The following is a 14,574-nucleotide window of genomic DNA, read 5'->3' on the forward strand; positions in this document are numbered from 1 at the left end:
GGTGTACAATACAGTTACATTCATCATTGGGAGCTTGTACCTTTACATGATGAATCTTGGTTCTCATATTTTTCCCATTCCTCTGCCCTCCCTTCACCCCCTCCATTCTTCCCTATTTACAAAGACTTTGTTTTCCATGTTTTTCCTTTTCTCATATTTTTTCCCCTTCCTTCCTTTTCCCTACCCCTCCCACTTCCCCTACTCCTTTAGACATTTTCTATTTCATGATATCAATTATACATTGATTCTTATTTAATTTTAGTTTTTCACACCAGAAAAACTATTCAGTATTTACATATGTGTCCTGTTTATTTCACTTAAGAGTATGGCCTCAGTGTGCATCCACTTAGCTACAGATGTCTCCAGTTTCTCATTCTTTATGGCTGAATAGTACTCCATTTTATAAAAAAACCACATCTTTATCCAGTTTCCAGTGGATGGGCACTTGGGCTGTTTCCAAGTTTCAGCTATTACAAACTGTGCCACTATAAACATGGGTGTGCATATATCACTGTGGTATGATTCTTTTAATTCTTTTGGGAAGATACCCAATAAAGGAATAGCTGGGTCAAATGGGACTTCCAGTCCTAGTTGTATGAGGTATCTCCATATTTATTTCCACAGTGGTTGCACCAGTCTGCACTCACACCAGCAATGGAGAAGGTTCCTTTCTCCCCACACCACTGCCAGCATTTGTTACTGGTTGATTTCTTGATAGAGCCATTCTTTCTGGTGTGAGGTGGAATCTCGGCGTTGTTTTCATTTGCATCTCTCAAATGACCAGTAATGTTGAACAGTTTTTCATATCTTTATTTGTTGCTTTTACTTCTTTGCCTGACAAATGTCTGTTCATTTCAGATGCCCATTTTTGAACTGGGTCTTTGAATTTGGGGGGGGTCTGATTTTTTTCAACTCTTTATATATTCTAGATAGTAGCCCTTTGAGTTACAGCTGCTAAAAATTTTTTCCCACATTGTAGGTTGTCTCTTCACTCTGCTAGTGGTTTCTCTTGCAGTGCAGAAGCTTTTTAATAAGATGAGATCCCAGTTGTTGATTCTTTCTGATAGTTCCCATGCTACTGAGGATTTGTTCATAAAGTCCTTTCCAACGCCAGTGACTTCGAGAGTTCTACCCTAAATTATCTTCCAACAAGTTTAGTGTTTCTGTTTTAATGTTTAGATCTTTAATCCACTTCGATTTTAGTTTAGTGCATGGTGAAAGATAGGGGTCTAGTTTTAATCTTTGTCAAGTTGAAATCCAGTTTTTCCAACACCATTTATTAAAGAGGCTATCTTTCCTCCAGTGAGGATGGTTGGCTCCTTTGTCAAAGATGAGGTAGCTGAGTGTGTTTGGCGTTGTTTCTGCATCTTCTAATCTGTTCCACTGGTCCTCAGGTCTGTTTCTTTGCCAGTACCATGCTGTTTTTATCACAGTGGCTTTGTAGTACAGTTTCAAGTTGGGGATTGTGATACTCCCTGCCATGACCTTGTTGCCTAGAATTGCTTTCGCTATTCTAGGTCTCTTCTGGTTCCAGATGAACTTTTCGATTGTTTTCTCTAGTTCTGTGAAATATGCTTCCCAGTTGTTTCGGGAGATCTAGCATGTATTGGTAACACTGTGTATAGTAAGTCATCTGGCCTTCTACAAAGTCATTCAGACAGCGAAGATGATGAGCATGTGTACTGCTGATTCCCTCTAGCAGAAGTCTGGTAATCTCAGCCTGACGATCAAACTCACTTTGAGTTATTCTTAATTCCTGTTCAGATGAATTTCTAGTTTCTGCAGCTTTTGCCTTTTTCAGTCTGGTTTTTGCAGCATCCACATCCAGTCTCTTATTTTGTAATAGTTTCCTTTCTTATGCACTTTTTTTTTTGGTACTGGGTATCGAACTCAGGTCCTTGCGCTTGTGCAGCAGGTGGTGAAACCACTGAGCTAAATCCCGGAATAGTTTCCTTTCTTTAGCAATTGTTTTGTAATCTCCTTCTATGAAGTTTCTTAAAGGAGTAAGAAAATTTAAGGCTGATGTTTGAATCAGTTCTCTGTCAGCTGTTCCAATTCGTTTTTGTGTTTCTCCACACTTAATAAGGGCATTACCATAAGCTGTTCCTGGGCCAAACTCGGTCCCTGTGTAAATCATATACTGTCCCAAAAGTTCTGGCTTGTTTATAAGACTTGGCGCTTTTCTATCCAGTTTCTCCTAAACAAATTCTTCTATTCTGGCATTTGGATTTGGCTGTAATAATACTTGAGTTTGTTTCAGTATTTTTTCTGTCCATATTTTGGTGCATTCAGCTTTGCTAAGGAGGTTCTCTAAGTGAGCATTCAATTCTGTCTTCTCTGCTTGGCCAAGCTTTTCTTCTGTGAACTGCATGGTGCAGCTGAGAAAGGTGCCCGCATCGGCCGCCAGCTTCTTCACATTGAAGTCCTTAATGTTCATGCTGGGCGGCACTGGGCGCTGCAGCTGGCTGAGGTAGCAGGGAGGCGGCTGCGCCAATGCTGTTGTTTTTTGAGTGTTGACCTTATATCCAGCTACTCTACTGAATCTGTCAATTAAGTCAAGAAGTCTTTTGGCGGAGTATTTTGGGTCTTCTATGTAAAGTATCATATCATCAGCAAATAATGAGAGTTTAACTTCTTCCTTTCCTATCTTTATTCCTTTTATTTCTTTCTCTTTTCTAATTGCTATGGCTAATGTTTCCAGAACAATATGAAACAGGAGTGGTGATAGTGGACATCCTCATCTTGTTCCTGATTTTAGTGTGAAAGTTTTCAGTTTTTGACCATTTAGTATGATGTTGGCTGTTGGTTTTTCATAGATAGCCTTAATCAGGTTGAGATAAAGACCTTCTATTCCAATTTTCTGTAGGGTTTTTATCATTAATGGGTGTTGGATTTTCTCAAATGCCTTTTCTGCATCTATTGAGATGATCATATGGTTTTTGTACTTGACTCTGTTAATATAGTGTATTACATTTATTGATTTATGAATGTTGAACCATCCCTGCATCCCTGGGATAAATCCAACTTGGTCAAGGTGTATGATCTTCTTGATGACCCTTTGTATTCTATTTGCTGGTATCTAGTTGAGGATTTTTGCATCAATATTCATTAGGGAGATTGGCCTGTAGTTCTCTTTCAGGGTTGGGTCTTTCCCTGGTTTTGGAATCAAAGTAATACTTGCTTCCAGGAATGAATTTGGAAGCCTTGCTTCCCTTTCAATTTCCTCGATGAGTTTAAAGAGTAATGGCAATAGTTTTTCTTTAAATGTCTTGTAAAATTCAGCAGTGCAGCCATCAGGACCTGGGCTTTTCTTTGTTGGTAAATTTTTTAATACATTTTCAATTTCACTCATTGTAATTGGGGTGTTTAGAATTTCTATATCTTCTTCATTTAACTTTGGCAATTCATATGTATCTAGGAATCTGTTCATTTCTTCTGTGTTTTCCATTTTATTATAGTACAGGTTCTCGAAGTAGGTATTGATAATGCTCCGGATTTCTGCTGGGTCTGTTGTGACTTCATGTTTTTCATTCTTAATTGTATGGATTTGAGCCTAAGTAAGTGTAAAAGAATCGAAGTTACCCCCTGTATATTATCAGACCATAGTGCAATAAAATTCAAGATCAATGACATAAGAAACTGCAAAACTCCCACAAACACATGGAAATTAAATAACACCCTCCTGAACAACCAATAGGTCACAGAGGAAATTAAAGAAGAAATTAGACAGTTTCTACAAGTACATGATAATGCCAGTACAACATGCAGGAATCTATGGGACACAATGAAAGCAGTTCTACGTGGGAAATTCATAGCAGTTAATGCCCATATTAGGAAGATAGAGAGAACTCAAATAAATAACATAATGCAGAACCTCAAGCTCCTAGAAAAAGAAGAGCATAACAAACCCAAAGCTCGTACAAGAGAGGAAATTATAAAGATCAGAGCAGAAATCAGTGCAATGCAGACTAAGAGAACAATACAGAAAATCAATGAATCAGAGTTGGTTTTTCTAAAGAATAAATAAAATTGATAAACCCCTAGCCAACCTTATCAAAAAAAGGAAAGAAAAGGCTCATTTTTCTATTTCTAAAAATAATTTTACACTATAAATGTTTTTTCAGGCTTTCTTTGTTGATCAGTAGTGTTTTATCCCTAATGCCTGCTTGCCTTATTTTTCCAGTATAAAGAGAATGGTGCTTTCACTGTGCTTGTCGACAACTATGTGAAGGAGGAAGAAGGCACAGGGATCGTGCACCAGGCTCCTTACTTCGGAGCTGTGAGTAATAATCTTGGAAACCTATTTATGAGAAGTAAATATTAGTGGCCACTTTTCCTGGACTGCAGAGTCACGTGCCTCATCAAGCTTCTTGCTCTCATTTATCTACAGAGTCAGCCCCTTTTCTGGCTCACTGGCATAAAACTTGCATCCCTACCTCTGATTTACCCTGAGTCAGTACCTGGAAACAGCGTGTCAAAATGTGGTCTGTTGCTGGGTATTTAATATACTAAAAGGCTAAGTTGCCTGCTGTGTATTCATTCATCCATTCATGATTTACATGTAGTAAACCTCTCTTTGGGGGTGTGCAGTTTTGTGTTATTTGACAGGCACCTAGAGACATGCAGGCACCTGGACTATCAAAATGCAGACTATTTCCACCACTTCTATCTTCCTGACTACTACAAGATCTGAAAGGAGGATTTGATCTCTCACCTGAAAACTGCACTCTGGTTAATTTTACTTTTTTTTGTTGTTGTTGTTAAATTAATTTTACATTTTTCCCAGAATACTTTTTCTGATGATGCATTTCTTTTGATATAATTTATAAATAAAAAAGAGACTAACATAGAGATTAAAGGTACATGCTTTCTAGTAAACCCATCCTCGTCTTAAATCATGGCCTTGCCCCTAATACACATTTCCTGGGTGAGTTTCTTAACCTGTCTGGACTTCATTTTCCTTCTCTAGCTGTGGTGGTGATCCCTACATCAGGATTGCTGTGTGGATTGAATTGACTTGTGTACCTGGCTGTTTAGTACAGTGCTTCACACTGTGCAGGGTGAGAGCCCCTCACAGTAATAGTCATTGCTCCTAGGATGCTGAAGTCAACCTACAGACCCCTCTGGACTTCTTGTCAGTTGAGAGGGCTTTGACATATGACTTTGGTTTGTGAAGCAGGAAGCTAGCTATCTTCATTTTTCCTTTTACTTTCATGCCTAATCTCTGTAGGGGCTTTTATTATGGATTTTTTTTAACGTTAACAGAAGAAAATATTACAGTAAATCTTTATATTGATATAATCCAACTGCATGAATTAGCATTTGCAAGTCCTGTATTACCTGTCTTCTTTTCCCTGTACCTTTTTTATTTTGACTAGAGGAATTTGAAACAAATCTTCAACATCATGCCTTTCATGTTGAAATAATTCCAGATGCATCTCTGAATGAGGATGTATCTACTATGCCATTGTTATATATAAGCAATAAAATTAGCAATTCTTTAATATTACCTAATACATGGTCTATATTAAAATTTGATGTAAGCAGTCCTGATAATACTGAGTTTTAAGAACTCATCATATATCATTTCATAATAATTTTAGAGCCAGCTAATATGATTATTCCACTGATCGTAGGTAATAAAGAAATGATTCTGTTTGTATCTGAATCAGTAATATAGTCCAACCTTGGTTTGAGAGCATAATTTGTTACAGAAACATCCTTATAATATGAGACATTTGTACAGTGTATCATAGTGAATTTCCCCATAAGAAATAATGGATAATCAGATGATTCATTCCACAGCCCAAAAATATTCATATAATAATGATTACACCTGGGTGTGACACACCTCTAATCCCAGCACTCAGGAGACTGAGGCAGGATTGCCATGAGTTTGAGACCAGCCTGGGCTACATAGAAAGTTCAAGGCCAGCCTGAACTACACAGTGAGATCCTTTCTCAAAAACAAAATGAAAGGCTACAATACTGTAATATAATACAAAATAATAAAGTATAAAATATGAAGGAAAATCAACTAACCTGCTGTACTTACCCTTGAAAACCTTTGTGGTTGGTGTGAGGGAGGTGAGAGAAGAGGGTCATTGTGTAAGATGACTTTCAGCATCATGGCTTCTCACCCTTTTGGCTAAGATGAAGTGTAGTATCTGTTCTTATCAGTAAGATGACTTTCACTATCACTAATGGAATCACTGCTATCTATTGGCTCAATGGAACTTTCTTCTTTTCATGCAACTTTAACTAGGAACCAAACCAAGGACACTTGCTTTTACCTTCTTTTGAGGATTTCATGGAAATGTGACATTACATTGTCTTTAAACAGATTCATCTCTCATACTCTTACAGCTTTATTTGATTTGTGTCTTTCTACAAAGTTTTCCACTATTTCCCACATTTTGCACATCTGTCTAATCATATTTGAAGTAAGGGATTCCTCTACCTTTTTCTCCTCCTTCCCTGAAGATTACATCTCTTCCATAGCCTCTTGTTGAGAGATGATCACCCATAATCCCGCAATGACAGAGAGATACAGAGAGAGAGAGAGAGAGAGAGAGAGAGAGAGAGAGAAAGGAGGGAAGGAGGGAGAGGGAGGAACCATTGGCTCAGGTGTGATCATGTGACATTCAGCATCCATATTACTCATATTGCAAGATATCAATCATTTATCAAGTTAAAATGTATTAGAAATATTTGCTTGTCTTATATAACTCACAGAATAAGTTACTCGGACTTTAAGGTTTTACCTTAATAATAAAAGATAACATCTTGTTTGCAGATTTTCCTTTTTAAATGAGGATAGTTTTTTATAACTATAGGTACATAAGCTGATCTAAATGCTGTGCACTGTAAAAGTTCAGTTCTTTGCAGCCTTTAACACCATATGACAAACATTTCTGAGACACCTTTCCACTACACTTGTCCTCACCAGGCAACACAGTATATGGTCTCTCCCTGGAATTTGAGTGCTTGTGGATCATCTTGTTGAACATCACCTGTTCTGCCTGTCCTTGGGGGCTGCTCCTTGCTTATCACCCTGAGAGTGTCTGCTCCACGCTCAGTGCTTCTACTTAGCTGTGCTCTGGGTGCTTTCCTGTTCTGCCCACCCCCCCATAGTCCCCTCCCCCCAGGGCAACTCAGCATAGCAGCAGGTGAATACAACTTCAGAAGGAAGCATGTCAGCTTTCCAACCTCTCTAATAGTCTTGAAGTTCAGAGTTAGGCAGCAGAGTAAGTAGTGTGGACCACAGATTCTGAAGCAGGCTTTGAATCCTAGCTTTGCTGTTTCCCACCCACGTTCCTTGTGTCTCAGTCCTCTCACCTGTAAAGTGGTTTTTGCAAGTGAATACCCTATAAGACCATGGAACATCCCTCTGACTTCCATGCAGCAGCATTGTAAGGGCTAAGTGGGCTAATGTAAAGAGCCTAGAACATTGGCAGACATGGAGATCTAACTTTAGACACTTTTCACATCTGTTCTTGAAGGGTCATGTTGTAACTTAGGGAAGCTATGCCATCTGATCAATGTTGTCATCCTGTGGGGTGTGCTTTTACAGGACACCAACTTGTGTACATGAAACATCTTGTGGTACTAAATAGGTTGTGCCTGATGTCTGTGTGGACTTGTGGTTGGCAGGTGTGCATGTATGCTGCTGTGATAAATCAAATTTGAATTAGTTTCAGTTTTAGTTATTAAAGCATTCATTTTGTCTCATTTCTCTTCTCACGTACTATATGTAGGGGTCTGTGAAACAATGGCTGGGAAAACTGGGCTAGATGATCTAATCCCTGGTCTGGGTGTGCGGTTCTAATTGCCTGAATGATGGCTGAGTGACTTTCAGTTAAGCTGAAGATAGATAAATAGATAATGTGTATATCTATATATAAATAAGAATATTGAAAAATTGTCTTATAAATTTGTTACTTTGTGCTTTTGCCCTTTCCAACACTCAGATTGTTTTTTTTTGTTTTTTGGGGTTTTTTTTGGTACCGGGGATCAGATTGTTTTTTTCTTCTCTCCCTCCCCACTTGCTTTGTCTTTTCCCAGGATGACTTCCGTGTCTGTATGGACTTCAATATTATTCAGAAAGACTCACTCCCTATTTGCCCTGTGGATGCTTCAGGCTGTTTCACAGCAGAAGTGACACATTTTGCAGGACAGTATGTGAAGGTCTGTAGTTCTTATGACTTAGAAGGATGTTAGTCTCATCATACTTATAAAAACCAAAGAAAGACTGATACTGTCAGCTACACTCAGAGAACTTAGTGCTTGTTTCAGTGGTGACAAACCTATGGCATGCATGTTGTTACAAAAGATGTTAATATATGAGTTGTTTTTTCTAAACTAAAGCTTCAGTATTTGGGTTTATTTGCAGTGTTGGCACTTTGTGAAAAGTAAGGGGATTTTGGGTTGCAGTTTGGGCACTTGTCTTTAAAAGGTTCACCATACTGCTCCAGAGGAAGCATACTGTAGTTTCACTGGTAGGAATTAGGAAAATTGAACTATGATTTGTGTCTCATGAAGGAGCCTTGTAAATCATTTCTGATTGAAAATTTCACTTCTTTACATATTATGCTATATACTTAAAAAGTACAGTCCTATATCCTAGCTACTAGAGAGGATGGCAAGTTTGAGTCAGCCTGGGGATCATTAAGTTTTAAGTACTTAAAAGTGCTTAAGTACAGCATGTCCTTAACTTAGGAACAAGGTCCATTCCTGGAGAATTATTTGTAAGTCGGATTCATTTGTAAGCTGACAAAGTGAGTCTTATACAGTATACCTGTGAAAGACTTCTTTTATGGACTACTGCACTCAGCTAGGATGTTTTAATGGCTAAATTTAATTTTTTAACAGGAGGGTGACAAAAATATCATCAGGACCTTAAAAGAACAGGGCCGACTTCTTCTTGCCAGCACCTTCACTCATAGCTATCCTTTCTGCTGGAGGTAAGAGGAAATGAAGACTGTGTTGTAGCTGGAGTTTCAGATTTGTGTGTGCCCATGCCTTTGTATCTGTGGGTGACCATTTCACAGGTATCCTGAAGGGTTAGCTTCTTAGTCACATTCATGGCTGAGACACAATACTGAAACCCACAATTTAAAGAAAGAGAGGTTTATTTTGGCTCACAATTACAGTGCATGGTCGGCTGTCTCCAAGATAGAAACTGTAGGGAACAGGGAAAGGGAGGGGACATTACTAGAACCTGTGCAGTAAGTCCTAGTCTCCTGTGAGCCACAGCAGCACAAGGAGAATTAACTTATTATACAGGAAAGGTAGAAAAATGTAGACTGAGAAGAAGCTGAGCTTTCAGTCTGATCAGTACTGCTCTGGGTGGCAAAGACAAAAGCCCTCAGCTTACCACACCTTTTATTCAGTACGTGGGGAGAAACAAATGTAACAAATGACTTGCAGAGTTCAGTACATCCGGTTAAACAAGATGTAACAATCTAAGAACAATGAGGAACTGAGTAGATGTTTGTTTCTCCCAGGATATTTTCAGCTCCCAGGATGTTTCTTGTCCTGGAGAATCACAGCTTCACCGGATCATTGAGGTCTAAGTTGTGACGGGAGGCCAAAAGGGAATTATGTCTCGGAATTCCATAGCTGAGCTGTAGGCAGGAGAATTAGGCTAACCAAATGATTTTACCCTAAAATTATGTAGCATTGCTCCCGACAAGAAACAGCGTGGTGGAAAGGCCAGGTAGAAGAAAGCTGCTCAGGAAAGCTACTCAAGTCATGGTGGCCAGGAAACAGAGTAAAGGAAAGAGCTGAGCAAAGAGATCTGTCTTTCCTTGTCATGTCCCCAGTGGCCTACCTTTTCCTTTCAGGGCTTAACACCTAACAGCAAGTCGCCTATGAACCCATCAATGGACTAAGCCGCTGATGAGTGTAGCACTCCCATTATCCGATCACCTTCCCAAAGCCCTGCCTATGAGCACATGAGGTTTTGGGGAGACCTTCTCGATCTAAACCATAACAGTGTTTGGAAACAGCACAGAAGATTAAACATGAGGACTGAATTTGAGGCCTCTGAACATCACATTTTCATCCACATGTCTGTTTTTCTCACATGACCATGAGGAAACAGCATTTATAAAACTCCTAAAAAATGAAATGAGGGAAGTTCCCAAACACAATACCCATGATAGGGACCTCACAATATTGTACCTTAGACATCTATCATCAACAGAGCTGTGTTTTTCTTTTTAATTTTTTTTTTTTTTTTTTGTACCGGGGATTGAACTCAGGTCCTTTTGCTTGCGCAGCAGCGGCGAAACCACTGAGCTAAATCCCCGGCCCAGCTGTGTTTTTCTTTCCAGTCCTGTGTTTCCATTGACTTTTTGCCTTTCTGGCGATCTTGGAGGAGAGGACCAATCTTGAAGACTTAGACATTTTTAACTATAATAAAAATAAGTATTAGCAGAAAGCCAAGTAGGTGGTGGTGATTCAGTCTTGCCCTGGTACCTGGGAGTCTCCATTTGACCATCTGCACCTGTGCTTCTGCATCCCCAGGTCAGACACACCCCTCATTTACAAAGCGGTGCCCAGCTGGTTTGTGCGTGTGGAGCACATGGTGGACCAGTTACTGAGGAACAACGACCTGTGCTACTGGTGAGCAGGGAGATATGTTTCTTCGTACTGTCCTTTGCAGGTAGTTAGTATGGTGTGTGCTCCCCCAAATTATAATTTTAGTAGCTGTTATTGTGATAGTTGTCTGTTCCATATGTTAACAAACACAAAATAATTTAATATTAAACAACAAGTAATGTCCTTAGGATAAAGCACATAAGGGAACATTTTTCTTTTTAAACAATCAGTGGAAATGGGCATCTGCCACTTACGTGATTTTCAGGATGGAATGACTTTAGAACAAATCTGCCTGTATAATACTCTCAGACTCTTAACCTTAATAACAATTGTCAGTAAAAACATTTGAGGATTATCTTAAAAAGCCACTTACACTTACACACTTTTGTAAATGTTTTTTGGTGTTTTCTGAGTACCTGAAATAGATGAGGCCATCTCCCCTTGGCTTTAGGGTTAAGTCCCAAGTACAGATGCCTCTGCTTTCCCTAGCTAATATCTGACTTGCAGATGATAGATCAAATAATATCATTTCAACCTGTGGGTGCAAAATGGAACAGTCTTGACTCTATGCATTTCAGAATGTCTTTCACTCAGAATTTAGATTTTTACTTCTTACCACAAAGACCCAACTAAACCTACAAACTGCTTTTCAGGTTGGGCATGGTGGCCCATGTCTGTAGTCTCAGCTCTCTGGAGACTGAGGGTGGGCAGTGCAGGCTCAGCCTGGGCTACTTAGTGAGACCTTGCTTCAAAATAAAAAATTTTTAGAAGGTCTGAGGATGTAGCTCAAGCACAAAGGCTGGGTACTAGGTTCAGTCCCTAGTACTAATAAACAAAACAATAGAAAAAACAAACTGCATTTGATTTTGGGAGTATGAGGTACATTACAGGGCAGCAAAGGAAATAATCATGAACTTTTAACTTTCTAATTTGTCCTAGCAAAATGACTGGCTTCTCAAAAGATAGCTTTTTTGTTTTTCAAGCCAGCAGGGTAATTAGTTCCCCAAACATGTAAGATAGTAGATTATTAGTAAGATTTCCTTGAGGGGGTACATATGTATAAACTGATCTTCATAGCACAAGATGGTGATTGCAGAGGGGCAGAGACTATTTGGGAGCCCAGGGATCCCCTAACTGAGCCTTGTGCTTGAGATGGATTCCTGCAGGCTGAACCTCTGCCATTTTTCCCTTCATAAGCAAAAGTGCTGGAAGTGGGAAGAAGGCCACAGCAAAGACATGTGAAGAGCTGTGTGCTGGGGAACTTGATTTCAGCAAAGCTTTTATTCTGTGGGTGACATGAATACTTGAGTGCAGCAAGGCTGGCTGCAGTCAAAGTGGCTGCTCAGAGGTCTTCAGTGGGCCCAGCTGGCAGGAGGATTATAAGTGTCTGCACTGTGGGTCAGTGGTGGCAGCCTAGATTGTTGCATGTGCTCGTGCCTTCCACCCGAAGACATGCTTCTAGCAGCAGCACTTCCAGAGCGTTTGGTCCACAAAGCATCACACAAAGGGTTGTGTAGATAGAACGGCAGTACTGACATGAGTGGTTGTATAATCTGTTTCTGACAGGGTACCAGAGTTTGTGCAAGAAAAGCGGTTTGGAAACTGGCTGAAAGATGCACGTGACTGGGCAATTTCCAGGAACAGATACTGGGGCACCCCTATTCCGCTGTGGGTCAGTGACGACTTTGAGGAGGTGAGGCAAGGTGTTGTTGCAGTGGGAATATGACATGAAAAAATTGTTTTCTTTTTTTGTTTGCCTCTTTGTCAGTGTTTTCTTTATTCCTTCTTAGAATTATGACATAAAATTATGACATAAAATCTATTTTGAGAGTTTAAATTTTTACCTATTTTAATTAAATGCAGTTTTGAGTTTTTCTTTTGTATAAAATGAAGGATGTCATTTGTATTTTTCTCAGGAAATCCACATATTAAATTTTTTTTTCTGGCAGTTGCTGTGATCTCCCCCGTCCCCCATAGCATTAATTTAACCCTAAACTGATCGAACAGATACTGAAAACGGAAAAATTGTAAACAAATTTGTCAGTGTATTTCAGGCCTTAAATTTCTGAAACCAGCCCTGTGGGCCAGTGGATGGGTGGGCAGAAGCAAGGACGGATTTCCATGGCAGGACCCTTTAGTGCAGAGGGCAGTAGAGCAGTGATGAGTAACAGGGCCCCAGGGATTGGTAAACTTCCTGTATGACCTGAGAGGAATCAGGGAAGTATCTGAATCCTAAGATTTTTTAGGACTGAATGGGAAGGGCAGGGAAAGGGCCATGGATACTCTGTAGGTAACAAACAGCCAGTGATTCTCCCTGTTCTGAATGCGCCAGTCAGTCCCATCTCTACGCTCCTTACTCAGAGATAGCCCTAACATCATGTGATTTGGGCTGATTATTTTGATTTGGTTGGAGCACAGTAGTTACATTCTAAGTTTCTCTTGTGAAGATTCCAGATTAAAGAGCCAGATTCAAGTACCAGAAAGAAACTAAGATGCCTTAGTGCAATAATGAAAGGTGTTTACTTAAGGTGATCATTTTTGTCAGAGATTTGCCTCCAGAAATACCTGTTGAGAAGACAGCTATGAATGTTTGAAATCCTCTTCATGTGAGGGCCCTTTGTTGTAAGGGTTACAAAGTAGCAAAATCTTGGCATTGCCTTTTTAGATACCAGAGTGACCTTTCAAGAGAAGTAAGCCACATTGGTAACTGTCCTTTAGCCCAGATTGGTGTTTTGTTTTTTTTTTGGTACTGGGGATTGAACTCAGGTCCTTGCGCTTGCACAGCAGCCAGCGAAACCACTGAGCTAAATACCTGGCCCTCAGATTGGTGTATTAATGAGATTTAAAAGAATTATCAAGCTGGGTGTGGTGACACCTATAATCCCAGCTCTCAGGATGGTAAGGCCGGAGGATTGCTGCAAGTTCAAGGCCAGCCTGGGCAACATAGTGACAAGGCCATCCTGAATTACAGAGTGAGACCCTATCTCAAAAAACAAACAAAAGAAATCAAGGGAGGAGGAAGAGGAATAAAAAGAATTAAGATGTATTATGTACGTGTACCAACTCCCAGTAATGAAAGTAATCATTGTATACTGCAAAACATGCACTAATAAAAGCACAAAGAAAGTTTCTAATCAACAGTTTCTAAAACTAAACTTAAATACCATATACATTAACTCAGTGTGACTTCTTTGGTTCTAAGATCTGCTTTTAACTTTGTTTTTGACAGGTAGTTTGCATTGGCTCAGTGGCAGAACTTGAGGAACTATCAGGAGCCAAGATCTTAGATCTCCACAGAGAAAGGTCAGTTTCTGAGTGTTTGATTCACTTCAGTTCTAAAATTCTTCTATTAATACATGGTCTCTCGCAAATTACAGAGCTGCATGTGCAAAGTACTAGATTGTGGATTACTTTGGTTTTTCTTTTGTGTACTTTTTTTTTTTTTTGGTACTGAGGATCGAACTCGGCAGGTGGTGAAACCACTGAGCTAAATCCCTAGCCCTTTTTTTTTTTTTTTGTCTTTTTCCCCATTAACTTTATTGGTACATTTTAGGTATAAAATACAGTTACATTCATCATTGGGATCTTGTACCATTGCATGAGTCTCTTGGTTCTTATTTTTTTCCCCTTCCCTTCCCCTCCCTTCACCCCCTCCACCCTTCCCTATTTGCAAAGACCTTGTTTCCATTTTTTTCCTCTTCTCATATTTTCTCCTTTCCCTTTTTTCCCTTCCCCTACCCCTCCCAATTCCCCTGCTCTTTTAGACCTTTTCTTCCTGTTACACAATATCAGTTATACATTTTTTAAATTACAATATTAAGATCTAGGAAACATTACCACAGATTTTACAGAATTTAAAAGGATATAGAAAGCATATTACAAAAGTCTTTTTTGAAATAAATTTGACAGCTTCTAAGAAGTACCTTGGAAGACAAATTAATGAAACTAACTCTGGAGGAAATATAAAAT

The 14,574-nt window shown here is 39.4% G+C and overlaps 1 protein-coding gene and 2 pseudogenes across 5 annotated transcripts in view; 2 read left to right on the forward strand and 1 right to left on the reverse strand.

The window, feature by feature from the left end:
* The window catches only part of Iars1 (isoleucyl-tRNA synthetase 1), an 81,855-nt gene that overhangs the window by 23,448 nt on the left and 43,833 nt on the right, over window positions 1–14,574 (forward strand). For 4 of the 5 annotated variants that reach the window (XM_004870087.4, XM_021248481.2, XM_004870085.4 and 1 more), the window contains exons 10-15: window positions 4,184–4,279; window positions 8,065–8,187; window positions 8,872–8,963; window positions 10,531–10,629; window positions 12,172–12,298; window positions 13,835–13,908. In XM_004870087.4, the coding sequence (XP_004870144.2) occupies window positions 4,184–4,279; window positions 8,065–8,187; window positions 8,872–8,963; window positions 10,531–10,629; window positions 12,172–12,298; window positions 13,835–13,908 (611 nt within the window). The remainder of the gene's footprint in view (window positions 1–4,183; window positions 4,280–8,064; window positions 8,188–8,871; window positions 8,964–10,530; window positions 10,630–12,171; window positions 12,299–13,834; window positions 13,909–14,574) is intronic. The other variant, XM_004870086.4, reaches the window with a different exon arrangement.
* On the reverse strand, window positions 1,099–2,559 carry LOC106008181 (endophilin-B1 pseudogene; annotated as a pseudogene).
* Window positions 6,129–6,260, forward strand: LOC147825832 (U2 spliceosomal RNA; annotated as a pseudogene).

This window comes from Heterocephalus glaber, unplaced genomic scaffold (assembly GCF_053883595.1).
Source record: "Heterocephalus glaber isolate CG9 unplaced genomic scaffold, H.glaber_assembly_v1.0 deba00001481, whole genome shotgun sequence".
NCBI classification, from domain to species: Eukaryota; Metazoa; Chordata; class Mammalia; order Rodentia; family Bathyergidae; genus Heterocephalus; species Heterocephalus glaber.